Source organism: Camarhynchus parvulus, chromosome 6 (assembly GCF_901933205.1).
Source record: "Camarhynchus parvulus chromosome 6, STF_HiC, whole genome shotgun sequence".
Classification (NCBI taxonomy): domain Eukaryota; kingdom Metazoa; phylum Chordata; class Aves; order Passeriformes; family Thraupidae; genus Camarhynchus; species Camarhynchus parvulus.
This window is the reverse complement of record NC_044576.1, coordinates 5,803,793-5,831,219: the sequence shown is the minus strand read 5'-3', so window position 1 is coordinate 5,831,219 and position 27,427 is coordinate 5,803,793. Positions and strand designations below refer to the sequence as shown.

General features: G+C 42.2%; 1 protein-coding gene across 1 annotated transcript in view; it reads right to left on the bottom strand.

The window, feature by feature from the left end:
* Positions 1-220: 220 nt before the first annotated feature.
* Positions 221-27,427, bottom strand: part of JMJD1C (jumonji domain containing 1C) — a 159,940-nt gene continuing 132,733 nt past the window's right edge. The window contains 18 exon segments of the mRNA XM_030951158.1: positions 221-1,123; positions 1,457-1,588; positions 6,717-6,893; positions 9,125-9,264; positions 10,295-10,417; positions 11,391-11,521; positions 11,634-11,724; positions 12,126-12,294; positions 12,685-12,963; positions 13,232-13,446; positions 14,773-14,986; positions 15,164-15,291; positions 16,573-16,662; positions 19,412-19,564; positions 20,507-20,721; positions 22,414-22,615; positions 25,216-25,988; positions 25,990-27,414. Of these exon segments, the coding sequence (XP_030807018.1) occupies positions 1,034-1,123; positions 1,457-1,588; positions 6,717-6,893; positions 9,125-9,264; positions 10,295-10,417; positions 11,391-11,521; positions 11,634-11,724; positions 12,126-12,294; positions 12,685-12,963; positions 13,232-13,446; positions 14,773-14,986; positions 15,164-15,291; positions 16,573-16,662; positions 19,412-19,564; positions 20,507-20,721; positions 22,414-22,615; positions 25,216-25,988; positions 25,990-27,414 (4,747 nt within the window). The 3' untranslated portion in view covers positions 221-1,033.

Here is a 27,427-nt window from a genome sequence, read left to right as displayed (position 1 = left end):
AAAAACATCCATTATTTTGTAGTATTACCTGAACGATCAAAGGCAAGTCGTTAGGAAATAATCATTGTACAGAAACGCCTTTCCCCTTCCCGCGGAGCAGGCGCTGATTCCCGAAGGGAGGGGGCGGCGGCAGAGGCTCCCGGCAGCGCCGGCTGCGGCCCGCAGGGGGCAGCACTGGGCTGCCCTGGCAGCAGCGAACAAACAAATCCACACCGCCACGTCTGACAAAGTCATTTTAATGGAAAATGTAAAACCCCTTTCAACTTCAATGTACAAAGCATGTGTAACACTTGCACTTTTAACAAATTAAAGCAAGCCAATGTTTTAAAAAAATACATCATTGAATGTATATATGTATATATTTACATAGCATATTAAGTTTAATATTTAAGCTTTAAAAGTTCACATAAATTTTACCAAAATGAGACAATTTTTAAATAAATTACACCTTTTGAAAACGTTTAATTGTACACTGAATAGCTTCAATAAAATACTGAAGTGTCTGTATTTAATATCTACTTTATATACTTTATATTTTACAAAGTTTACAATTATTTGGCAGTAATTTTCAGAATATGACATGACTGCTGTGCGGACTCAGCAAGATCCCAAATGCAGGCAATAGCTGGTGTTTGTGTCCTACTCTCACAGTAACTGTCTCAATGTAGTGAAAAAGATCTGAATTATTTTAGCAAACTGTACAAGTCACATTTACATTTGATCAACAATATAGCATAGAATTTTGTCGTTTTTTCCAAAAATAAATACATCATCTTAAATCTTTGACATTTCACAAACTTCATGTACATTATAATACAGACAGCAGAACGCTGCTCAACTGTTTGCAAGTGGAACATGGAATCACAGTGGCTGTGATATGAAGCTCTACCGTTGCAGTGTCATTAACAAGTAAATATGATGACTGTGTTTTCTTGGCACTGATGGTTTGTGAAGCTTAAATTAGTGTGTTTACCATTCACAGATCAGGTGAAATAACCTCTGGGTGATGCTACCTCCAAAAAGCAGAGTGTGCTCAGTTCTCATCCATATCTTCCATTTCACCTTCGTGAATCTTCAAAGCTCTCACCATTTCTTTAACTGCATGATACAAGATATTTTTAACCTGCAAGAACATGGGACAGATTTTAGTAAGGCCTATGACCCGAGGAACTCTGCAAAGTTCAGGACTAAGCCCTAAGCTTAGTGGATGGAAAAAAGAAAGGCTTCATCAAGCCCGTGCAAAAGGAACAGCTTTTTACACATTTTAAACTGTAATGTGAAATAAAGCCAGCAGCTCAAGGGAGAGTCATTTACAGCCCTGGCATTCATGCTGCTCCTCATTGTTATTCTGTGTGAACAGCAGCAAGGAAGTAGCTCCACGCACCGCTCGGCATTTCAATGAGCCCGAGCACACCCTGCCTCCCCAGCCCCTTCCAGAGCAGCATTCATTTCCTACCTGCAGTTTATCATCGTAATTGATTTCTTCCTTTGACAGCCTCAGCTCCTGCGTTAGGTGAAATGACTGTACAAGATGTTCTGGAGACACAAAGTCTTCTGTTACTTGAACACAGCTGTGAAAATTTTGCACCTATCCAAAATAACAGAAAGAGACTGACCATTAGTATTTGGGGTTATTCTTTGGCAGAGGTACCTGAGGAAAGAGTGGGCCTTGAGATGCCTTAACCAGAGCCTTACTGGACTAACGGGCACCTTTACAGGTAGAGAGCAATGATGTGTCTGCCTTATCTAGGCTGGCTGCTGCCACAGCACCTCTGGAGGCTGCACAGCTGCCTGTGCTCAGCATTAATCCCACACTGAGGCCTTGTTCCTCCCTCAGCAGCTGCACTCAGCCTGCCCAGCCCTGGAGCTGCCCTGCCCTGCAGGACCCGGCTCCTCTGCCACACACACACACACTGCAAGCTGGCACCTTCATGGAAAAGGAACTGCCAGTGGAGATACTTGAAAGAAACAACCATGAACAGAGAAAGGGGGAGGCTGAGAAGTAGGGGGAAAAGAGCACGTTTCTTCTTTCTCTGAACATTTCTTCTTACTGCCTTGAGATAACTACTGAGGAACAGACACCATCTCCTGCCACCCAGCTCGTACCTGGAGGACAGAGGAAAGGGAAATTGCTTCCTCATTCTGACCCAACCACCAACCCCAGTTCACACCCTTCAGAACCAATTCTGTTTTCACCCCTAAACCCTTACAAATTACACTGTAATTTGTAATTCAGCAGTCAAAATCCTCTTTTCCCCAAACTCCAACAGCTCCTCGCAGAAGCTGTGCAACAGTTTGAATTCCCAAAGCCTGGGGGCAGGGAGGTAGAGCCTCAGCCATTCCAGCAAACACCCCATCCCACCCTGCTCAGGACTGATAGAGATCTGTGTATTTTCAAGTGAAACCTAGCAAAATCTAGAGTTTCTAAATGTGTATTCTAAAAATTCCATTATGGTACCTGACATTCAAAGAAACCACTGGGGTCTACACAGTTGAGGACACAGGACTTAATTCAAAATTTTCTTTCTTCAAAACCCCTGCCCAAGTCTGATTTTACACAGCAGCTCCCCCCCTGCAGCTGAAATCCCAGCAGGTGACCCCCAGCTCAGCAAACATGTTGCACGTGGGGTTTTTGATGGCTCATCATCATCAGGGACAAAGCAGTGCTGTCCCTCCTGAGAATTCATCAAAACAGAACTAATTCTGGACACGAGGAGGGTTTGTTGATGCCACACAATCTGCAAACAGCAGAAAGCCAGGAGAGAGGGCAGCAGCTGCAGAAGTGCTGGCATGAGGCTCCCACCAGCACTCAGGGAATTTCCTAGAGCCTGGGGTGAGGCACCTCTGCATTGTGCAGACAGCAGCTCCAGCCCCCTCCCCTCCCTCACAGGCTTCCCACCTCTTTCAAGTCTCTACCTGCCCCTGGTTTCCTTGCCAGCCCATGCAAATCCCACAGCACTCATTCACTTTCTCCTCACTAAGACAAGGTTTTACTGACTCCCTATCCCTCCATGGCAGAATAGGAAACACTTGTTTCCCTCAGACCTTTAATTCTGCTGTGCCTGAAGTTTGCTGTTCCCTCCCTTCCAGGGCCTGTCTTATCCATGTGAAAGTTTGTGGGGACAGATTTTACCCGGCTGCTCTGGTGCTTAACATGGGAATGCCCTGCTGACAGCCCCAGGCAGTTCTATTTATAATATTTATAACACAAGCTGATGCAGTGACACACACATAGAAACGTTTAGCAACGATTCCCCTGAGGTTTGTGGGGCGAGGAGTGCAGCACTCCCACGCCTGTGCCACTTCCAGCTGAACTGAGAACAGCTCCACACCCGGCCCACGCAGAGCTGGAGCTTCCAGCAGGGCCCGGGAGGCGGCTGCGGTGCTGGAAAAGCTTCAGATTCGGGCAGGGACAGGGAAAGGGGAGTGGGCAGGGAAGAAAGGGCCACCCAGCCATCCTGATGGCCACAGGATCAGCCACTTCCTGCAAGGCTGAGCTCCCAGAGCTCTGCATGTGCAATGCCCAGACCTTTATCCTACAATCCTTATCAGAGCGTTGCCAGGATGTCACATTACCTCCGAGCGTGTTATTGTACAATACATAATCCTGCTGTTCTATCAAGATAATGCCTCTATAAAAAACAACATTACAATAACTTGTTCCACTATGAACAAGTTTTGCAGGGTGCCTGAACACCATATTTCAATTACTGACTCCGGTATTTCTAGCTTTTTCTCTTTAGTTAAAATATTTTACCAATTTGGAGCTACCAAGTTAAAACCAGGGAGGCCATCCCTAGAGATGTCTATGATACAGCATAACCCACAGTGGAGCAGCAGAAAGAGTGATTCTTTCAAAAGAACACTACCAACACCCTTTTTAGCTGGGGGAGTTCCAAGGAGAGCTCAGGGACTCCCTGTCACAAGTGCCACAGAGGGAACAAGGCCCAGCCATCAGCAGCCAGGGACACTGCTGAGCTCCCAACCTGTACAGGCAAGAAGAAAGGAGACGGCCCTCAAAGAGCAGTCAGGGAAGCAGCTGCAGAGGTGACTGGTCCAACACTGTATCTATTTCTGGATTCTCCTTCTCAGAGAGCAATTCCCTCTACAAGAGGAACAGACAAGGCTGCCCTGCCCGTCACAGCTCACAGGAGAGGCTGTCCCTCCCATCCCACCGGGAACAGTCTGACTTTGCCTGCTGCAGCCATCACAAGAATGTGACTGCTGTCTGCAAGTACACAGGGAGGGGGAGAAAGCTGGGAAACAAGAGGAATGCTACATGCTGCCATGAAATGTAAAGAATAAGCTTTAAAAATCCAGACATGAATCCACAGAACCGGGGGAGGGAGGGGAGGTGGAAAACAATGTACAGAAGAAATACACACAACCTCCTCCATGTTAGGGCAGTAAATTCTAGACCAGCACATCAGAAGCAGCAGTGTGCCAACAATCCTAACTGGCTCCAGAAAGGAAGAGTCAAAACTACATTTATGCAGTGACCACAGGCAGCCAGGCTCCCCAGCTCCAGCCCTCAGTCTGATTCCTTCTGCTCCACAACATTACTCATGAGCAAATAAAAATGTTAATTTACCACCTAATTTAGCATCAACTTTTACCCAGTTTTAATAATTAAAAGGTTTATAATGTGCATGCAAACCTGAAACACTTAATGTGTAAACTTAACATGGTATGTATTCTTGTGCAGACTTATTTTTCAGTTTTTAAATGTGCTTTGTATCTCTGAAGTGCTGGTGCTGATCCCTAAGGTCAGTATTTACGCATCTCTACAGAGAGCACTGTGCACATACATGAAAGAACACGATGCTTTTATTTCCTCCTACGTGGCAGATTCACAGGAACTTCTTACTAAAGATGAAAAGGTTCTCAGCTTCACCCACTAAGGTTTAAAAACACCATGTTATTAACTCCTTGGTGCCAGAAGCTACAACATTACCACTTCAAACACAATCTGCAGTTTAAAGCCAAGGAGATAAAGATAAGAGTGGTCTTATTTTTGGTCCTTAAACATATAGAGGGAAGACTGGAACAGTCCCACTACTTCGTGTTTTATATTCTGTATGCCTTTATATATTGGCACATGCTATATAGAACAGATTTCCCAGTACATTTGTTGTTTCCCCTGGGTTCCCATGCACTGTTCTATCTGGGATATATCTCTCTTGTTTCATGGGATCAGAGTAAGGCTGCTGGAGGATGCAATAATGACTCTGGGAGTGCCAACTTCTTTAGTCCAACAGGAGCCAAGAACAGCAGCAATGTCAGATGTTCCTCCACATTTGTGGAACAACATCAAGCCCTGAGTCACTGTACGGGGGAAGGCAACCTACACCTCCCTAGACTTGGGTCAGCAAGGTCCGTTTGGGGCTGTCTGGGTCTCTCCTTTCCTGTGCCAGAAAACAAATCCATCCAGACCTATGTACCACCATGTCCAACCCACACAGACACTCAGTGGGACGAGGAGGAGCCTATTCAGGTAAGGTACCAGTTCTTTCAATGCCCCACAGCAGACACAGCCAGAGACAGAGCAGGGACATGACCCCTGTCATCACTACAACCCATCAGTTTTTCACAGAGGAAAGCCCACTAAACCCCACTGCCCTGGCCACAAGGACATGGTGAGCCACTGCTTCCTCTCTGCCGCAGCTGGAAGCTGATCTGCAGACTGGAAACCAAACAGCACCTTCTTCAGAAAGGCTTGGCCTCACTTGAACCCACAGGGAGATCAATGATAGATCTTCACATCACAATGGTTTACAACCGACTGCAGGGTGGGGATGCTCCTCATTCCTTGACAGTCAAGGACCTCATCAGTGGTGCCTGACAGCCGGCAAGACAGCAAGCCAGCAAGTTCCACCTCTTGCTGAAGTACGACAGAAATAAGTCTAGAAAGGCCTAAAAATCTCACCTAAACAACTGAGCTTTCTTCCTCTTTTTACCAAGTAGCAGTTTACAGGCTGTGAGGGAAAAAGGCTTAAAGGCAGTAACTAATAACCCCTTATGCCAGGGGGCAACTGAGGCTGATGAACACAAATTATTCCTGCTTCTCCAGAACTGCCCCACTGGCAGTACCTTTCCTACCCAACTACAGATTAGATCAGCCCAGCTGCTGCGAAGGTGGGATCACTCCTTCTCATAGTAAGAAAAGCTGCTGAAGAGACTATGATAGCTTCTGGTGATTGATGTATCTTCTGTGTTAAAAGGAACTTAAATGAGGCATGGGAAAACAACTAAATATCTCTTACAGAAACACCAGAACACCCACTACAATGCTCCTACAGCTAAAGACAAAAACAGTGACACCTGACATCCAGGTGCTTACCATCCATACCTGCTCAAGTTGCTGTCCCTGCCCCTCCTCGATTAGGTTAACTGCTGGCTTAGAAGAAGAAAATTACTAACCTGACTCTGCCATAACTAGACTGTTTGTTTAGAAATTTGCTACAGAAATGAAAAGTGGAAAACAATGGTTAATAATGGTCTGTTCATTTGTAATTGTAAAGCAAAAAAAGAACTCATACTTAAGGCATTCCATTTGCTATGTGTTAAGTCAGCTACACCAGCAGATGTATCTTGTTTTACATTCCTACATGCTAACAGATTCTAATAAAAAAATAAAATATAACTGAGCACAGATGTATCCATGTCTTTGGAAAAAAGTTATAAATCTTGTATGTCTTTAACTTAATGTACATTACCTGATGAAGTGCTCCTGCTGGTAGAATAATAGCATCACCAAGGAACTGAATAACTGTGCAGGTTTTTACTCCATACTCTTCAAAAAGTCTTTGGCGAAGTTTTTTGTTCACATACCAACTCTGATCACGGATTGGATCGTGCTCTGGTAAAACCTCCAGGCCTTGCTCCTTTGCTATCTGTTAAGTACAGAAAAGATCCCAAATAACTTCCAAAAGAACCAAACCTTTTGCTGATCAATTTTACGTATACCCACCTTGCCAAGCAACGCCACTCTGTTCTCAAAACCAAACAAGAGCTCTGGCTAGGGATTCAAAACAACTCCGAAGGATCTGGGAAGTCTCACTGAACTGAGGCATCTGCAACACTCCCACTCCAAAGTGCAGAGCTTTAAAGAACTCAGCACAATAAATCTATTAATAAGCAACGTGCTCTCTGTGTGACTTCTTTCATCCAGAAAATAAAATCTGAGCTCAGGAGTTCCTGTGCTGCCAATTCTTCAGTTTTGACACAGACACACAACATCACCACCTTAGCTCAGGAAAAAAGCAGCCAATAAAGCCAAAGGTTGTAGTCCTGGGAAACCTGCTCCAGGTGCCTCTGCTTGAGCACAGGGCTGGACAGAAGGGATCTCAAGGGTCCCATTCCAACCTCAGCTATGCTGGGATAAGAAGCTGCTTTCCCTACCACCCTATGAAGGTATTCAGAAAAAATGATGAACACATAAAAATACTTTCTGACATCAGTAAATGGAATTGCACAACCATTTCTCATCAAGTGAACCACAGGGAACAAATATTACTCTTAATCAACTGCTACTAAATCAATCCTAGTCACTAAAAAAGAAAATGTGATTACATATAAAGAACACAAACCTAATCCACCTGTCATGAGTCATGAAACAAGTATCTCATTAAAAACACAGACTTCTTAAAATTTTATTAAATGAATGTAATTATGTGATGCAGAACTTGAAACTCTCCTTGAGTATTATCACCCTTCTAACAAGATACTGAGATTTTATATCTTAGCAGCAGCAAAGTGGTCCCCAATGATTATTCATCAATTAATCTCCAATTCGGTACTTCCCAAATACCACCACTCCTAAAATACATGGTGGTACACAGCTCACTTGGGATACCAGGGCTAACTGTAGTAGCAAATGACAAACTTCTTTATACAGCATCCTAAATGCTTCTGTTTTAAACCTGTTGCTCAAATAGTTTCACAGCTCTGAACAGTTTCAAAAGTGCTCTGAGGGAGTATTCAGCATTTCCTCTCTATGTCCACCTATTCCTTTGCATTCACGACTTTATTCACAACTCTCTTTTTTGAACTGAAAAGCCACCATCTACTTTATGAGCATCTACTTTTTGAATGAACAAAAAGTCTTGCTGAATAATTCATGAATCTCCTGGAATTAGCTTTGTTTTACCTACCAGTGCTCATTTTTCCCTACAGCTCAGCCTGCCAAAGAGCAAATGTTTGAGTCACTGGAGGACAGCTGGCCTGGTACAGACACTGCTTTATTGTCAAAGGGAATCTTCACTGCTGAATTTCCTGGGCTTCCCCTGCTCCCAGCAGAGCCCTTGGCCTCAAGTTTGTTTATGGACCCCTTTGCTGCAGCCAGTTAAAACTCATCTGATGTCTCCTCACAGAAGAAGACAGTGAAGATATCTCTCTCCTCAAGCAATCACTTCAGTGATACTTTGGTATTTCTGTGCTTCTATCAAGGCCACCTTCCAGAGCCCACAAATGTGCTAAGGACAAGGCACAGAACACTGCTTCCAAGATGGAATCCCTACCATTAATGCACTGACAGATATTCATCCTAGGGAACAACCTGAAAGGTTCTGATGTGGCTCTGACTTCTGAGCACCACATGCCACTGGAGGATGATCTGCAGCACAGCCAGGTTGAGTTTTCTGCCCCTGGGGATGTTCTCCCACTGCTTCCACCTTCACCAAGAGCCCAGCCACGTTCCTGTGCTGACTGATGTGACACAGTCCTGGCAAAGACTGGTGGCCATGGGTGGTGAGGCCAGGGGATTTGGCATGGGAAAATTCACCAAAAATTCAGCGGCAATAATACAATAATGGATCAGTGACAGAAAAACACCATCCCACAAATTATCTTTTATATTAGAGCAGGGCAAGAAGAGATCTCCACGCCCTCCTAAGCCTTCAGTTACAGACCACCTGTCACTCTTACAAAGTGAATTCATGTGTTACTTACTTTATTTGTTGGTGGTGCAGCAGGTCAAGTATAGTTTATTTTATGTGCTATAAAGGAAATAATTTTGCCTTCCTCCCTTCTCTAACACTGAGGTGGGGTTTGTGGTTTTTGCCAGTCCCTTTTGATTTATCAATTACTTAGGTTATATTTATAAATTATGTGTAATCAAGCTAACCTTTTGCAGAAACTCTCTTATCTTGTCAGCATCTTTGCCAGCATAAATGTGCCACAAAGCACCAGGTAATTCACTGGAATCTTTCAACCGCTTCCTTAAAAGGTCATCCAAATCTTCCTCTTCCAACTTCTTCAAAACTCCTAAGGTTCAACAAAAATATTCTTTAAATGTGAGAAGGAGAAAAACCACAGAAACTAAATATCTTCTTTTCAAAATTCTTGTGTGAGATTAAGCAGATGGAAGTTTGCTGAATACAACAGAAGCCACCAGGTGATCTTTCTGTTCAGTGTCTGTAACTCATTACTAGAACATGAATGCTGTGGATACCTAAAAAATACCTTTAATTTTTCAACTTTTTCCACATTTCCTGAATTCCACAGAACACAATCTCCTACCTGAAATAAACAAGCAGGGCTGGTACCAAAAAATGAAAAGATGAAAAAGGTGTTTTCCTGCAGTCAGCACAAGCAGTGTATAGCATGCTGTTGTTGCAGCCAGAGCTCTCCCAGGATGCTCAAGTTGGCTGCTATTAACTCCATGCATACACAGGTGAAAACAAAGCAAATGAAAGACAAACCTTACTGCAGCTCTATTAGTCACACCCAAAATCTACATTTGCTGATTATGGAATAAGAGGACAAAAGAAAAAGGGCAAAGAAACAAAACTATTTCAGTGATTTAAAGACTGTTTCACATAAGCAATAAACCTCATAGAGACGACTAACATACACCAATTTAAGCTCTCCAGTGCTGAAAAATTACATTACAGCCCAAATTCAATAGAGTAAGCACAATGCATCCAGAAGAAGCAGCATAAACAGAAGGTCTGGCAAATACATCATCCTGACATAATTGTTAGAACCAGCACAGCTTCCAGAGAAAATCCTTCACCCTGCACTTCCATTAGCTATGCCAGCCCCAGCACAGCAATGGCGCATCAATTATATGTAATGGCAAAAAAAGTGGAAAGAGTTTGAAATACCATTTCATAATTCATGAACTGCAGTGTATTTTATACAGAACTAATGTGTGCGCAAACCCTTGGAACAAGAATCACCCAGCTGTAAGCAAGTTCTTATGGATCTGCCTTCCAAAGAACAGTGTCAACTTTAGAAGGGGCAGAACATTCAGTCCATCTACACCTCTTACAGTGAGTGAGATTGACATTACCTGATTTGGAAAGTACTCCATTTCCTTTGGCTATGCCAACATAAACAAGGATGTTCACGACATCAGAAACTTCAATATGGAGATTTGTGGTTCCTATGTCATGGTCTTTAGTAGCAGCCACACCTATGTTACAAGATAAAATTAAGATTTGTTTGTATTGCATATTCAAATCAGAACATGTAACAACAGTGAAGAAATTTCTGAAGTATACTTGGCATCACTGAAATATACAAATTAAAAACATGCTTTTGGTTCACCTGCTAAACAAGAAAACATTACTTTTTAATAAGAGTCCTTGAGATTCTCTCTTAGCCCAGGTACCTATCCCTACACAGCAGCTGTGTCAGAACAAAATGCTTCAGCAGAACAGTCAGACATTTCCTGACCACTGTGTTCCACTCCTCTTCAACCCTTCAGGTTGCTCAGGGCAATGAATACACAAGGTTATCAAATATGTCACTTTTATGTCTGGCTGTAAGAGAGCCCTTAATCAAAATTATGCCCAAAGAGGAAAATTACTTTTAGTTTTAAGAAATGAACATTTTTAAGTCAAAAGGACATTTTGGAACACAGCCATAGAGCAGTGTTACCTCAGAGTGACATTAATGACTCAGTTCTCAGACCCATGCCATTATCACTATTGTTAATATGCTTCTTTCACATGTTTTTTGGGGAACTTTTAAAACCAAAGCCATTGTGTCACAAATTACTAGTCATTTCTTGTCCTATTACAATACTTTGTAAAACAGAATTGAACAAAATTCTTTGCAAAAGAAGTAGCAAACAGAAAGTGTCTGAGGGAATCAACCTTTTCTAAACAGGTTTTTGAGTGTACAGCACACAAATTATGAGAAATATGATGAGATTAATTTATGACCAGAATTATGAATACCACGATATTTCATGAAGTATTTTGTCACAAAGCATTACTAAAGGCAGGTTCCATCACTGTGTAGAAGCAGCTAACCATTTACATGCTCCAGAATACTATAATAGCATAAGAAAAGATGTAAAGAAATGGAGAAGGAAATAGACTCTGTGATATTCTACAAGTTTAAGGGAAGAAGTAACAGCTGCATTTACAGGGCACACTCACCATATGCACTGCACAGTCTGGGTCCCAAATCTGGCCGGACAAAAAATCCTGGCAGATGAGAAGCCAAGTTTAGTTTTCCTTCTGGACTACAATATTCAGGCAAGGGTAAACTTTTTAGTAAGTCCTCATATCTGGAGGAGAAAAGAAAAAATAATATCATTGAATCTGTGCCGTTACGTAGTGAGAGAAAATAGAGTAATATTAAGATTGACTGAAGAACATCTAATATTAAACTCAAAATACCTTGCTGGCATCATGGTCTTGAAATCTTCACCAGAAGGCCAGTCTTTCAGTTTTAGCAGAGCTGTTTCTCCATTTTTTACTTTCTGCCGTTCTGTAAGTAACAGAAATAACTAAAAACTCATGTACTGTAGGCATTTCACTTTATTCAACTAAACATTAACTCTAAACCTGCCAAGAATCAAAATGTCATGCATAAACAGGAGATCGCTGATTTCAAGATTCAAGAATGATACAAACCAAACTCAGCTAGTTAAGTAAGAAGGACATGTGCCCAGTTTCTTAGTCAGACCTAGCCAGTATAACAGTGCATCCTTAATTCTGCAGAGATACAAATTGCAAGTTTCCACCACATTCTCTGGAAACAGATTACCTAGAGCTTTCTTTTTAAAGTTTCTTCAAAGCCTCAAGATCCATAATGATAATTTTTAACTGCAGTTTCTAACACTGATCATGTTCAGAATCAATACCATAATACATTTTTAAGGAACATACTTGAAACATCTTCAAAACCATCCCAGAACTCCTTGACATTGGTGTTTGAAATGATACTGTCCTTGCAATTCAAGATATCTGCTTGCTGGTTTCCAAAATCCAGACTGATTGACTCAGCTTTCCACAGGCTGAAGTTCATTTTCTTATGCATACCAGACACCAAAACAGGCTGTAAAGAGTAAAATAAAATAATTTCTAAAAATCAGTCCTTATCCTTTCACAAGCAGACAAATTCTTTAACTGAACTGGAACACAAATGTGTCTGGAACACACATGGAAGACCTTGGCCTTACTGAGCTGTTAACACTTCCTCCAACCGCACCCATATCCAAAGGTGTCACCCCTTTTTGGAATCTGAAACTCCACAACAGCAATATCTTGTTTATTATAACTGATTAACTCAAGTTGAACTACACAAGGTTCATCTGTGGGCTATACCTGACAACTTGGTTTTACCCCCAGCTTTAAATAGGGAGTTAGGCATTTCTGTCCTTTAATAGACAACTCCCCAGAGCCTCCTGCTGATGTCACTTTACTGACCAACCTGCTCAATACCTACCCTTCCGTGTTTCCAGCACTCTTTGAAGAGTTTCCAGTTGTTGGTGTTTTTATGATCTCTGAGCCACAGAACATGCTTGTCACAGATCCATGAGTACTGGATATCACTGTACCGTTTACTGCAGTCATCCTGAATGCTTTTTTTATCATCCTTTGGCTCTTCTTTTATTTCAGATTTTACATTTATCTTTGGTGCTCTATTTGGTGGAATCTTGTTTTCTACTACTGAAGCAATTATATCATCGAGAATGTTCGGCATTGTCCTTCCACTCTTGCCACTCTGTTGGAAAACAAATGCATGCTTAAACGGCATAAAAGCAACTTAATGCAATTCCTTTTGAAAAAGAGTAACCTTTCTGATGTTGTATCAATTATCATCACATATAAAAACAAATAAAATGTTAATGTGTGTGCATATGAAGTTTTAATTATGAATGCGTACTTAAAGCAATACACCTATCAGACTGCTCTAACTGTAATGTGCCAGAACAGACTGATAGAGATTTTCAAATCCTAAGAGAAAAGCTGTGCATCTTGTAAACACTTACTGCTGTTCCTGTAGAGTACACTGGAGCAAAAGCAATGCCAGCATCTGTAGAGCCCAGACGCAGTTTGCCTGCTGTTGTAGTTAACAGATCTCGTAAGGTTGAGCCCTGCTCGTTGTTCTGGGATGAAGGAGGAGAACTTTTACAGTTTGGTGACTCCAAATTATCCTGGTCCTTCCCTTCCTTCGAATGTTTTCCAGAAGGACATTCTTTGTTCTCTAAAACAAAAATAATCATTGCAAGTTTACACTGTTGTATCATGGGGCACACATAGGAGCAGCACCAGTACCCTGCACTTCCTAGTGGTGGTAACAACAGACTGTGCAGCACTAGTGCTTTATTCACCTGGAAACACACCAGAGGATCAACTACACCCTTCAGAACACAGTCAAACAGTGTGACCAAGCAAAGGCCTCCTTCAGCATCTCAGACCTGCAGCTGAGTGAGTGCCTGTCACAAGTGAGATACACTGCAGCTGGAAATACTTCCCCAGCACACAGGCATGCCACACCAGCCACCTTCTGCCGATGGATTCTGATGCCACCAGGGAAGAGAAAGAACAGTGTCTTTCCTTTTTGTGAACAACAAATGGCACTATTTTCTTTATTAATTCAATTACAGAATCACACAGAATCACTAGCTTGGAAGAGACCTTTAAAATCAAGTCCAACCCATGCCCTAACACCATCTCAACTAAACCCTGGCACCCAGTGCCACATCCAATCTTTTTTAAACACATCCAGGGATGGTGACTGCACTACCTCCCTGGGCAGACCACTCCAGTACTTCATCACTCTTTGTGTAAAAAAAAACTTTTTCCTAATATCCAACCTATACCCCTTGGCACAGCTTGACACTGTGTCCTCTGGTCCTGTCAGTGCTGCCTGGAGAAAGAGCCCAACCCCAGCTGAGCACAGGCACCTTTCAGGAGCTGTAGAGAGTGATGAGGGCACCCCTGAGTCTCCTTTTCTCCAGGCTGAGCACCCCCAGCTCCCTCAGGGGTTCCTCACAGGGTTTGTGTTCCCAGCCCCTCTCCAGCCTCGGTGCCTCCTCTGGACGCGCTCCAGCGTCCCAAGGTCCTTCCCAAGCTGAGGGGCCAGAGCTGGACACAGCACTCCAGCTGTGCCCTCACCAGGGCCAGGGACAGGGGCAGAATGACCTCCCTGCTCCTGCTGGCCACACCATTCCTGATCCAGGCCAGGAGCCCTTGGCCTTCTTGGCCACCAGAGCACACTGCTGGCTCATGTTCAGCCGGCTGTCACCAGCATCCCCAGGTCCCTTTGTGCCTGGGCACTGCCCAGCCACTCTGTCCCCAGCCTGCAGCACTATAGGGGTTATTGTGGCCACAATGCAGGACTCAGCACTTGGACTTATTAAACTTCATCCTACTGGACTCTGCCCATCCATTCAACCATTCCAGGCCTCCCTGCAAAGCCCTCCTGCCTTCCAATAGATCAACACACACTCCCAGCTTGGTGTCATCTCAAAGGTACCAGCAGTGCCCCCAAAGTCACAGACATGATATGACAATTTCAAATATTTACCTTTTTTTTCTTCTCTGGCTTTCTGCTCTGCAAGATCAGCCAGCCAATGCAGTGGGGACTGGGATTCAGGCGGTGTTAACTTGCTGTCTGTGCTCACATCACTCCTTGGACTTGTGTTACCATTTGTCTCAGACTTTTGAGGAGTATTCTGCTGTTGAGACTCAGGCATACACAGAGAAATTTTATTACTGTGGTTAAGGACATTCTGCAAAACCTGTAAAGAACAAATTTATTTTTAACTACACAGCTTCACTTTAAAGTATTTCAAAGACATGGCCAGTATTTAACTCCCACATATGCAAACTGAAATGCAACTGGTACAATTCAAATACAAAAACCCACCAGGATCAGAACACTCAAGATGCAATGTATACACACATTTTAGACTCACCTGAGACACACCATTCATTGCAGGGAGCTTGCCAGCTTGTGTGTTCTGCTTGGTAGTGCACTGACAATGGGATTTAATTTCAAATTTTTCTCTAATATTGTGCATAGCATCCAAAAGATCTGTCAAAACTAAAGACAGTTAAGGAGAAAAACATTACTAGCTGTCAATCATTGTGACCCTCTTTACAACATACACAGAGTGATGTTTTAAACTATTAAAAACCTGAATTTACCACTCTAAACTACTCCAAAATGACTGCCCAGTTTATCTTTAAGCTTGTGCAGAGAGACACTCAATTAAATAATTGTACACTACTCTTCTGAATAATCTGAGCTTAGTCTGCACTCCCATTGCATGGCACACACCAAGCAAGCCAGTAATTATTTACTTCTCATTGTTCAATGGGTATATCATTGCTTCATCCAATAAAACCATCAGCTACAGACTGAAGTGAGCCATGTCTTGACAAAAAAATCACTATGTGAGCATGTAAATGAAGGCTGTTTGGTAATGGGCATGCACAGAAGAACAAAACTGAGGTTAAGTAGGCAATCTTCATTGTGATGTTTCCAGATGAGTAGTTCACTTTCACAATTTAAAATTCAAACCAGTTTCAGTCTAGAACCTGTTCTGGGAAATGTCACAATTTGAATTTGTTATGGAATCTACCCAACCTTCATTTCTACCTGAACTACCATGCAACAACTCATGGAATAATGGCTTGGTTCTGTATTTTCAGCTTAAAATAACCTGGGAATTTACTTAGTAGGTTTAAGGGCACATTTCAGTTTTTTATTTTCTGGTCTGTATCCAGGCTGACAGAAATTTTGTGCTAACAACCACTACACCACACCTAAAGGCACTACTTCAGAGAACTTACTTGGTTGTAAGCAGAAATCTGAATCTAGCTGGGTTTGTGATTCCTGCTTAGTTTTTCAATTATAATGAGCTATTGACTGCATTCTGCTCAGTCATCTGAACCAAAACCTTTCTTTTCTTTTTTGGGTATGGGACAGACAACAGTGAAAAACAAATTCCCAAAAATCCTTTGCCTCAGTGGTACTATTTAAACATTTTCTTTTAACAGCTAAGGTCAGATGTATTAAGGACATTCTGATTGTTTTATTCTGCTCTGAAAAGGTACAAATCCACCACAAAAAAGCCCTCCAGTTCTTCACTGCCTGTCCCCAAAACCCCTTTACACATCTGTCAGCACACTCCTCTTACTCTCATCATCATCTGTGCCCAGTGCTGCTAACTGCCCAGAGGCATTTAACTTCTTGCAATTATTTAACCCAATTCCCAGGTTTTTAAATGGAAAATGAGAAGTTTCAAGAAACAACTCTGGCCCTGCTTCACAGAAAGACCTGGGGGAAAAGCAGCTTCTGCTTGTTTGCATATGGTCTTACCAGAGCCTGGAATAATCTGTGTTGGCATCAGGTGCTTGTGATCATGAGGCTGTCCCTTCACACACTTCATCCAGGCATACAACTCCTTATCTGCAAAATAGGATTGCCAATGTTTTACTTCCCTTACACTGCACATACACAGACAAAGCTAAGGCCTCTCAGACTGCTGCTTTTGGTTAGAAACATTTCTCTGCACATACAGGCCTTCTGTCCAGGTATCCAGTGTGACAAGGACGTGCACACAACAGCTACTTTTCACATTAATGAAAAGAGTTAAAGAATACTGAACTCTGAAATAGCTGCATCTCTAACACAGGCCCTTGCCAATTACCTCCAAATTTCAAAGTGTATTCCCTTTATAACATTTAGTGAGTTGCCAATTTAACATAGGCTGAAATCCTTTACAGTTGCTACTAAGGCCATGAACCTCCCTTGATGAATCCTGCCATGGAAAAGAGACATAATTAGGCTGTGATTTTATGGTTCATCTAATTTGACACAATCCACACTCCAAGTGGAAGTGTCTGTTTTCAACCAGTTCCCCAGAGAAGCCAAAAAGATGAACTTCTAACCAAGTCATCTCTGATTCAGCTTATGATGCAGCTACACCAGAGCTACTGGTGGCACAAAGGAGAGGGAAGCTGCATCATGGATTTATGGCACATTAAAGCAACCATGAAACCCTAAGGCTCTATGTACTGGCTGAAAATCATTTGTGCCAGCAGAAAGGGCCTAAGTGGTAGGAGATGCTTTCTAAACAGTTTAAGGAAGACTCTCCTGAAATGTGCAATGTTAAAAAAAAACACACAAGAAGAAAGAGAATAAAAAATGTCTGGCCAAGCAACTGGTCACCAACCTGCTATGTGATTTTGGGGCAGAAAGAACACAATTTCTCTCTCCATCCCCAGTCCTACTCACTGAACTGCTAATTTTAAGAAATTTTTCCAAGCCTTTTACCAGTTTGCTCACTCCAGCAATTTAAACTAAGGAACACAACATAGGAAGCATTTAACACATTTAAGGCACTTTTTTACACTGTAATAGGTACACAATGTTTCAAATGTTCCTTCAGATAAGTATTAAATTTATAAGCTAGTCAGTAGTTTTTGTAGCACCTAAAACATCTGAATATCCAACTGGTCACAAACATAAATAAATCAAGACAACAAAGCAGTATGTATCTACTTAATCTATTTTCTCATGGAAATGTCATAAAATGGCATCCCACTTGATGGTGCCATAAACTGTCTGAAGGTAACAATAGTTGCATATTCATCCACTCATAGTAAAGTGATAAGAGAAGTCATTGGTAAGAATCTGAATCTGGAATATTTAGACCTCTAACATTCCTGCTGAAGCAGGGAAAAACCAGGGGATTCTCTGTTACATTCAGCAACTGTAAAAACAACTCCTGGTTCCAGGAAAAATGGTGTAATATAAAGTCCTATTATATAGAGATGGGTGGGTGGTTCTGAACGTTTTTTAAGAGAGTACCAAAGAAGCAACACAGTTCACATGAATCCTACAGCATCATTAGAAATTAATCTGCAGAGAGGGAAGCTGCTGTGCTTCTGCTTTCACACGTAAAACTGCCATCAACAGAATGGAGAAAGTCCTCCCGGTAAGAAAACTGAAGAGAAGCCTCCTTCTTTATACTGCTTGTTCCAACTTCTAAGACATTTTGCTAAAACTTTCCTGGCTGGTTAACACATGCTATAAAAAGCCTCTGACTCTGTGTTCCCACCAGGGTAAATAATGTTTGGCGTGTGTCCCAAGCCACGTCAGATGGATGCACACACAGACTGCAGCCCCTGAAGAGCTGCTGAAGCAGCCTCCAGCACTAAAGCAGTAACAACTGCTCTCAGTGCAGGCAAATACTGACATTAGCTCCCTAAAAACTTCAGTGTAGGAGGCGTCACTGCAAGCCAGGGACAAAGTGGGTGAGACTCTCCATTTGGCAAAGCTTTGCCACCTAACAGTTAAGCTTTATTTTACTAACATTTCACATCTGTGACATTACAGGCTATGACAAACATGGAACTGCTTTTCAAAACAGCATTATCCTTGAATCAGTTCCTGGCACAGTGTCTGACCACAGCACTGTGCCAGGGCACAATGCCTGCCTCCCAGGGAAGGCAGTGCATTCCACCAGCAGCCTGCACTCCAGTGTCACAGCTGAGGACTCCAAGACCAAATCAATCCTCCAAGTCATTCATCCTTTCAACTGCAACCCAGCTGGGTCACCCAGAAATCAGAGGTTTGCTGATTGTTCTTCTCTCTCTCCAGACTAAAGCAGACATTTCCATTAGAGCACAGGATAAACCACATATATGTGTAGGCTTACGGATTGTGAAACTTCCATTAATACTCATTTTAAATACCATCCCAAGTATTTTTCTCCATCTTTTTCTTTTTTATGATAAAACTATAAAATATGATGTTACATCAGTATGACAAGCCACTTCTGAAGAGAGGACTCCAGAAAACATTTAAATCAAGGCAAGTTTTAACAGCAATGAGCTACCATAAACAGGGAGGTGTGACTGAGCACCAGTCTCAACCAAAGAACAAGATTTAACCTTGAGGGGCAAGGCAAAGCAATCCACACAAAGAGACTGAAATATGGACAAAGAGCTAAAATAGCCCCAGAACAGCTGCTTTCAGAATGACTGATTCTATATCTACTCACAAAAAAAGGAGGCAAAAAAGATCCAAGAGAAACCAATACACACAAGTAGTAATTTAACACTTTACAGAAAGACAGTTCTAATGAATCAGCAGCTCTGCAGCAAATGAGAATAAACAGCCTATACAATACTCTAGTTCATAAAAAACTGACCTCTAGAACTTTTCCTTTCCTTTGCTTTGTAACAATCTAGGCAGACCACAAATCCACATTTTTGGCAGACCCAATGAATGTTAAATAATGTGGCTTCACATGCATCACACATCTCACGGACTCCTCTCACTGCTCTCTTCCATGCAATTTTGGCTGAAATACAAAATAAGCAGAATAAAAGGACTGAAATTTAAATGCAAAGCACAGAATGAATAGTCTTTATAGATGAAGCATTCATAAGTTTCCCCCCAGACACAACTGGGTTTTGGGGGAGGAAAGTGATCCTTCATGAACAGGCCATCAAGAGCTGCCCTCTTAGTTCCATTACACAGCATCCCCTTCAATGCTACCTATTATCAACACATTATAAAGAAATAAGGCATTCAGAAGACACAGACTAAAGTAATACAGAAAATATATTGCTGCAAGCATGAAGAACTTTTTCAGCATACACTTCTAACCCATGCACTCATGAGGGTTTTCCACCTGACTGCCCACAGAACATGTTTGATCTAAAGGGCAGTCAAAGCAGTGAGCTGGCCAGCTGAAGCTGGCAGAAGGGGAGGGAGGTGCCTGCTCAGGAGACCTGGCTAGTATGTGTTTTCTGCTCCACTTCTTCCTCACACAGCCTGGAATCAGCAGAGCCACCAGGCTGTGCCCATCTGCTGTGGGCAGAAGGATGGAGGGTTGCTTTGGTGGGGAGGTGACAGTGTCAGCACACGCTCTGCAGGACCTACACTGCTCCACTCCTCTCCTCTGTTCTGGGAAGGAGACACATCACAAACACCATTTGCTGGCAGCAGTCAGTACCTGGCTCACCACAGGCCTTGGCTGGGAGCTGCCTGCTCTGGCTGGAGGCCAAGCTGGCAATGGAGGTTACTCCAAACCCACCAGGAGCCTGGCCCTGGCCTGGCACAGCCACCAGCACAGGCAGGGGAGTGGGCTGGCCCACTGAGGAAGGAACCCTCCCCAGCATGTCCTCCTAGCAAACAGCCTAGGAAAATCCAACAGCCAGGGGAAGAGAGCTGCACAAAGGGAAGCAATGGTCATCCAAGAAAAACTGCAGAACACTTGAGAGCTTTGAGGGCTCCTTACCGTCTTTTTTCACCCACGACATGGCTGTTTTCTCAGAGGTTACCAACTGACAAAATTTATCCCCTATGATATCTAGAATGTATTTAGAAGTTTCTAGGTCCAGTTCATCATCTTCATAGTTTTCATGTGTCCATAAACTCAGTGCTTCATCATCATATTGATCAGGAGAGGAGAAACCATCGATCCTAACCACTCCATTCTTACTGAAAGACAACCTAAAAATGAAAACAGATAGTTCAACTGCATGTATCATTATACTCTGTGACTTCCAATTTACTTGCTGCTTATATCTTACAACACAGAAGTTTTCTTTCTACCTTAACATACTACATACTTTTTAAATTTTAAAATAAATCCTACTGATGAAAATAGTTTTAAAATTATAAAAAAGGAAGCATGAAAACTAAAACTAAGCTTTTAGGAACTTTTTTCCATTTGATTCACTCATCATTCTCTCCCTCTAGCATTTATTATTCCTTCAAAATTGCAGACAGAAAAATTCTCTTATTTGATTTTATTTTGGTCCAAGTTTGGTTCCACCCACTTTCCCTCCTCACTTTCAATTTTTGCAATGTCTGTGATAGCAGACATTGACTTATATTGACTCACTTTGACTTATATTTTACAGATTTTTGTATCCTACTGCTCTCATACTGAGAAAACATGGGTTCAAATACTACATTTAAATTTTTCTAGGCAGAACAAATCAGCAATAGAAGCTAACGTTTTTGTATCCACTAAACTCTGACCTTTCAAAGGCTTTCCTGTTACTCTACCCAGGTCCATTCCACTAACCCTGGCTGTACTTAGCCTATTTTTAAGTGGTAACAATTAATCACTCCATCTTATCCAAAACAGGATAAGTCATTACAGATGTGATTATAACAGTTAAGGAATTTATGGCATCAAGATAGTCCTGAATTAAGAAATATCAATAATAAGATTTAGATATGTATTCAAATGAACAAGATGAAATTATCAACTTTCAGCTTCCAAAACAACAATTTCCAGATGTGTAAACTTCTTTTGCAATTCAAGCCCTACTATCTAAACACAAGGAAAATAATTAACTACTGTAAAATTTACCACAATATAATAAAAACATTCCATACTGGTTTTTATAAAATGCTGGCAAACCTTTATGTTCTCTCCTTTATACCGGGGGAAGAAAATCAACCAAAATTCCAACTTTGCCAAATGTAGAAGCAAATATTCTAACAGAGAAAGTATTCAGAGTCCAACCTCAAAATGATTCCTATAGATCTACCAAGTCTTGTAACTGAAGGTTCATTATAAAAAATTAAACCCCATTTAGGGAATGGCTTCCTGTCAAATACAAGTTGGATTAATATTGACAGCACAATCCATACACAAACTGAAGCTGTTTCATCCTTTCTTGGAGCTTCCTGAACCCCAGGAAATTTTCTTCCTTGTGAGTTTTCCTTGATGGGCCATTAATTCCAAAAAGAGGAGATCACAACTGCTCTCTGTCCTCAGAAAACTCCCAGAAAACCCTCAGCAACATTCCCACCATATACTGGCATAAGAACAATTACAAGTAAGTGCAACTCTGCGGTTGTACAACTTGTCCAGAAAAAGTGAAGCGTGCCTTTTGAAAATCCCACTTCAAATCTCAGACACCTGTGTAATGGTGATGTGCTGTATTTTCTGCTTGCCTAAGGTACAGCAGGCAGATGTTCTGATGTCTTTGCTATGAAGCTTTTAAACAGCAATGAAGTCAATCCACAAAAGAAATGCAAATGTAAATACTGTTAAAATAGATGCTGTCTTTTATCAGGTAGACTGAGCCAGAAAAATCAGACATGCTTTCAAGTATGCCAGTCTTTTGTCAATGTTATTTTTAAAAGCTGAAAACACCACATTACCAGGAAATTAGGCATACTCACCTCCTAAAGTAGTAAAATCTACAAAATACTGGTGAGTGAGTTGGTTCTTCTCCTTTCTTACTTCTTATTAACCTACATTCTCTGCATTTTTGCAAATTTGGTCCTATTTCAGAACAAGAATCATCCTGCAAAAAGGACTCTCCCGTTTGCTTCAGCTTCTTTACTTTGCGCCAGTCCTTTAACACTGAGCGAGGTATCCCAGCTGCAAAAGGAAGGAAGGACAGTTATGAGCTACTGGCACTGCTTCCTCACACATCACAGACAAGACAGTCAGAATTCAACATTTTTTTCTGGTACATTTGTTACCTGCATAATGTATTTCATTTTTAATTCCACCTGCCTGCCTGTCAGCACCGAAGTGAAAAAAGCAAACGTACCAATAAAACTTGCACAGGCAGGAGCACACTTAAGTAACTGCTAAGCTCCCAAGACACTACATTTTTCCTTATATTAGGTGCACCATTCCCCAGATATTCTACTAAAACCATCTTCAGAATCTCATTCTGACCAAAAAAGCTAAGACATAGAATACTGCAAGAAAGTTAGGTTTGTACTGTTTCTGAAGGTGTAGGCAAAAAGAGCCACAGTTAAATGAATAAAAGCAGAGCTTAAAAAAAATAACCTAAAACCAAATTCCAACTCCTTCAAAACTATAAAAAAAAAAAGTTACAGAATAGCAGCTATATTCACAGAATCCATTTACACTCTGTCTGGTTTGTTGGCTTTGCAAGGCCAGGAAGTGTAACTCTATTTTCGATACTGAAGTCAGCAGATCTGACACTGAGTAACATAAGGAGCAAGTCTATTGAGTAATAAGTGCAATTTTCACATACAGGTTTTGAAACTGAACCCTGTTGTCATTTAACCAAGCTTTCATTTTAAGGAGTCTTGAAAGTGGCACCACTCTTATCTGCAGACAGAGAGAATTATCTGTCATTTCATCTACCACTACTCTTGAAAGTTCATGTCCTGTAAACAGGGATCTGATGCAGGATGATAATAGGGTCAGGGTGTTAACTTTGGACTTGGTACCTGGGTGCAGACTGGTGTTTTGCCAGAGATGACTTGTGCAAACTTTACAAGTGACAGACTGCCTGTGCCTTGGTTCTTGGCCTAGAAACCACATTCCACACTCACTCAAGGCATGACAGTAACTGGATTAAAACCTGAGGAGTAAAAGGGGCACAAGTGCAGGTTTACTAGTCTAAAACAATGATTTCTGCCTTGGAAGCAGAGATCCAGGGTGTCATCTGGTAGCTGCTAGACTTCAAGCTCTGTGGGTAAGCACTTGGAAGACCCCCAGCACGTGCAGGGCTGTGCAGGAGGGAGCCTCACAGCCCGGAGCTCTGAGAGCTCCCGAGGGCTTTCCAAAACAGCTTCAGGACACAGCACTCTTCAACCCTGGCAGATCCACACACCACCCATGCTGCAAAACTGCCACCGAGCCCCAGACTGGTAACAGCCAGTTACCTCCAGCCACCTACAGAGAACCCAGGCAGCTTTTCCAAGGGAACATCATCTTTCCTGAAACACCTTTCCTGAAAGCTCCCCAAGGTTGACTATGATTTTGCGTAAAATCTTCGTGGAAAGTTCTTCTTGAAAAAAAAATCTCTGACCAGCTCTCTTGCAGAAATTTACCACAAAAAATCTTTTGCAACAGCAGAAAGGTCAAAAACACTTAACATGTTAGATATATGTATTTACAGTTGACTTTAAGAAGGGAAGCTGACAAAGATTTTACAGGCTTGTTTGCACTGATCTTTCCTTTACTTGGGAGCAGAAAGAAAAAGTAGTACTATTACTACTGGACCAAATATCTAGAATACTTCAGATGGACTACAACACTTCCATCACCCAGTACAATTCAGGGACTGAGTACTCTCAGATACCAGAAGAGTAACTTTATACACCAGACAGTGAAAAGCCACAGAATGTAATTACAGGCAGTATTGCTCATTTCCTTGCTACCTGTACTTAAAAAGTCTTAGAAGAAGTAATTTAAGGGTAGACTCTCTAATACTTAACCAGACCAAAGACAAAGAAGAATCCTTGGAGAAGAATAAATTGGGATAAAAATAAGGCAAGTTTTTAAATAAAATCCTTTATGTTGGCAGACCAGTTTCTCTTTTCAGATTAATCTAGTTACAATCTGCTATATGCTACAGTATTACATTTAAATGGAAATTTGTATTTCCCTAAATTTTTTATTCCTTAAACAAGAGAGATGTTAACACCATGTACTACACATGCTAGTTAGGAGTGTGAAATTATTCTCCCATAAACCTTTCATTATATTAACCAAATCATAACAGAGTGGCACCAGGCTCTCAAGGAACTGCCTCTGGCTTTCTGATCAAAGGATGAATTAGAGTTCAACAACAGAGAATCTTTCCCTCCAGCAGTGATCTAAAAATAAATGCATTAGATCTTAAAATAAAAAAACCTCAACATATATATATATATATATCTATATATCTATATCTGTATATATGTATAGAGCACAATACAAGTGTCATAACTATATGCACCAGTCTGCTCAATTCTGATGGACAGCATGAAGGAGATGGTTTACTGCTCATTTTTAGGCCAAGAACCAGTTTGTTAACACAGATATACAAAACAGTCTACTTCTTACACCAGGATATTTCAAATGGCCTCAAGACAGATAAATAAGGACCTACTCATTTACACAGGCATGTTTTTAGCTCTTTTCCCAGCTATGGTGCATGACAAACCCTCCAGGATTAAGAGTGTTGGACTTCACACACTTCTGTGTCTTCCAAATCAGATTAATATACTCACTGCTGTTACTGCCGCTCTGTAACTTCAGCTTGCTTTTTTCTTTGGCGCTCCTGCTAAGAACACCATTTGGTTTCACTTCTTCCTCGGTATCACCCTTTTTTTTCTGCAAATCATTTTGTTTCTTTTTGTAAGTTGGCTTGGGCTGCCGTTTAGTCCTTTGCTCTGACTTGCTCTCGCTTTCATCAGAGTCACCACTTTCAGAGCCAGACTCGTACGTTCGTTTTCCTTTTCTCCTTGGGTGCTTATCTTCCTTTGCAAACTTATCTGCCAAAATTTTGCTATCTATGTTATTTTGCAAATCATTTGATGTAGAAGCTATTAAATTGACACTACACGGCTTAATAATTTCTGAAACACTGTTCCCTGAATTATCTTTTTTATTAGTGTTTTTATCTTCCTCTGAATGCCTTGTTAGCCAAGCCTTTTTCAGTTTAGTGTGGTAGTTTGGCTGACTCGTCTGGGAAGTCTGCCCACTGCCTACAGAGTTCGCTTTGTTTATTGTATTACAGACGATAGCACTGTCTGGGGAGAGAGAGGTTGAAAATGTCTGATTTTTCACAGAGTTGGACTCAGCCTCAGTGGCGTTGCTACTTTTAAACTGAGCTGCGGCCAACGCTGCCTTGTGCTTTTTCAAATGGACAAAGTCGGTAGAGGTGGAGAACGCCGAGCTGGGCTGAGCAGCGCTGCCAGCAGCGGATGTAACCGGAGCTGCAGTGCTGACCTTGCACTCCTGGGGCTGCGCCTGGCCCTGGCCGGCCGCCCTCAGGGCCGCGCTCTCCAGCGGCGCGCAGGACACAGCGCTTCGACACCGAGTCCGTCACTGCAGAGCTGACCCGGCTCGACACGCTGGTGGTCACTGCTGCCGATGCAGTGACATCCGTCTTGGTGCTGCAGATGATAGTCGCGGTAGGAGTGACAGCACGAGGAATGCTGCCCTGTGAGACAGCTGCAAATTTCTTTTCATAGTGTGTGCGAGCGCTGTCTGAGTTCATATTTGGCAGTATGACTCTTCCAGTCTCCCTGGCTTCCGCTGTTTTCAGGCAATCTGCTGGATTTGTCACAGCTGAGGATCTCTCACTGACTCGATCTTTGGAAGCAGACTGCATTACTGGTACATTCTCATATTTTGTGCTAGAAGGGGGACGCACAATAACAGATGCTGTAGCGGACTGCGACTTTCCACTCATTCTTTCGGTGTGCCAATCCACTTTTTCATTATTTGGGGCATTATTAGACTTCCACATTTCTGATAAATTCTGCTCAGAAGTGCCCTTGTAAACAGTTTGGGCTTCCTTGGGCTCAGGTACTAAAGTTGGCGGTTTCTGCAACTCCTGTATTTTGCCACCACCAGCATTAACGGGTTGAACAGGGGTTAGAGTTGGAGGTGAAAGGCTGCTGTAGCTGCTCTCCTTCTTCTCCAGGTTCTGGTGCACAGGAGGGTGAAACACAGGGGCCCTATGCAAGGCAGGCATACTCCGGAGTGTATTTGTAGATGAGACTGACAACTGAGTAGGGCTCCTGCTGTCACTTCTGAAAGAATTTACCGAGTGAGACTGCACTGACTGTGAAAGCTGCTCGGGTATCTTGCTTGCAGAGCCTTCACTTTCCGGTTGGTGCTTAATTAAAGGCGGCGGTTTTGAAAGGGAAGAAATGTAGGAGGGGAGAGCCTGGGCACTAGCTGCTGTTGAAGGACAATTAGTTTGCTTATCAACATATACACCTGAAGCTTCCTTTGATGGGTACGATCTTGGTGGTTCATTTACTACACTGTTAGACAAGGTAGTGAAATAGTTACTCTGTGGCAAATTCTGTGGAACTGAATGCTTCATTTTGTACAGTTCTGACACAGAGCGTTCAGCATCTTTGTCATACTTTGCTGAATGGCTTTTGGGACTTGAAGATAAGGATGTTACCCTGGAGTAGTTCTCTCTCTCTCCCTCCAGTGCCTTTATTTTAGCCGTAAAAGGAGCAACTTCAATACTTTCTTGGAGTATCCGCCTGTGTTCTTCTTTGTATTTGCTCAGTCGCTCCCCAGTCTCCTGTGGTGGCCTTGGCAGCTGGTTCAACATTGGATCTGCATAATGTCTGTGCATATGGCTCTCCTTCGCTGTCTGCGTTCTGCTCTGCTCCAGCTCACTCTTCACTGGCACAGTGGTGACAGAACGCAAAGGTTCAGCAAAAGCTTTCCTCTCCAGTTCTCTGTTTGAAGAAA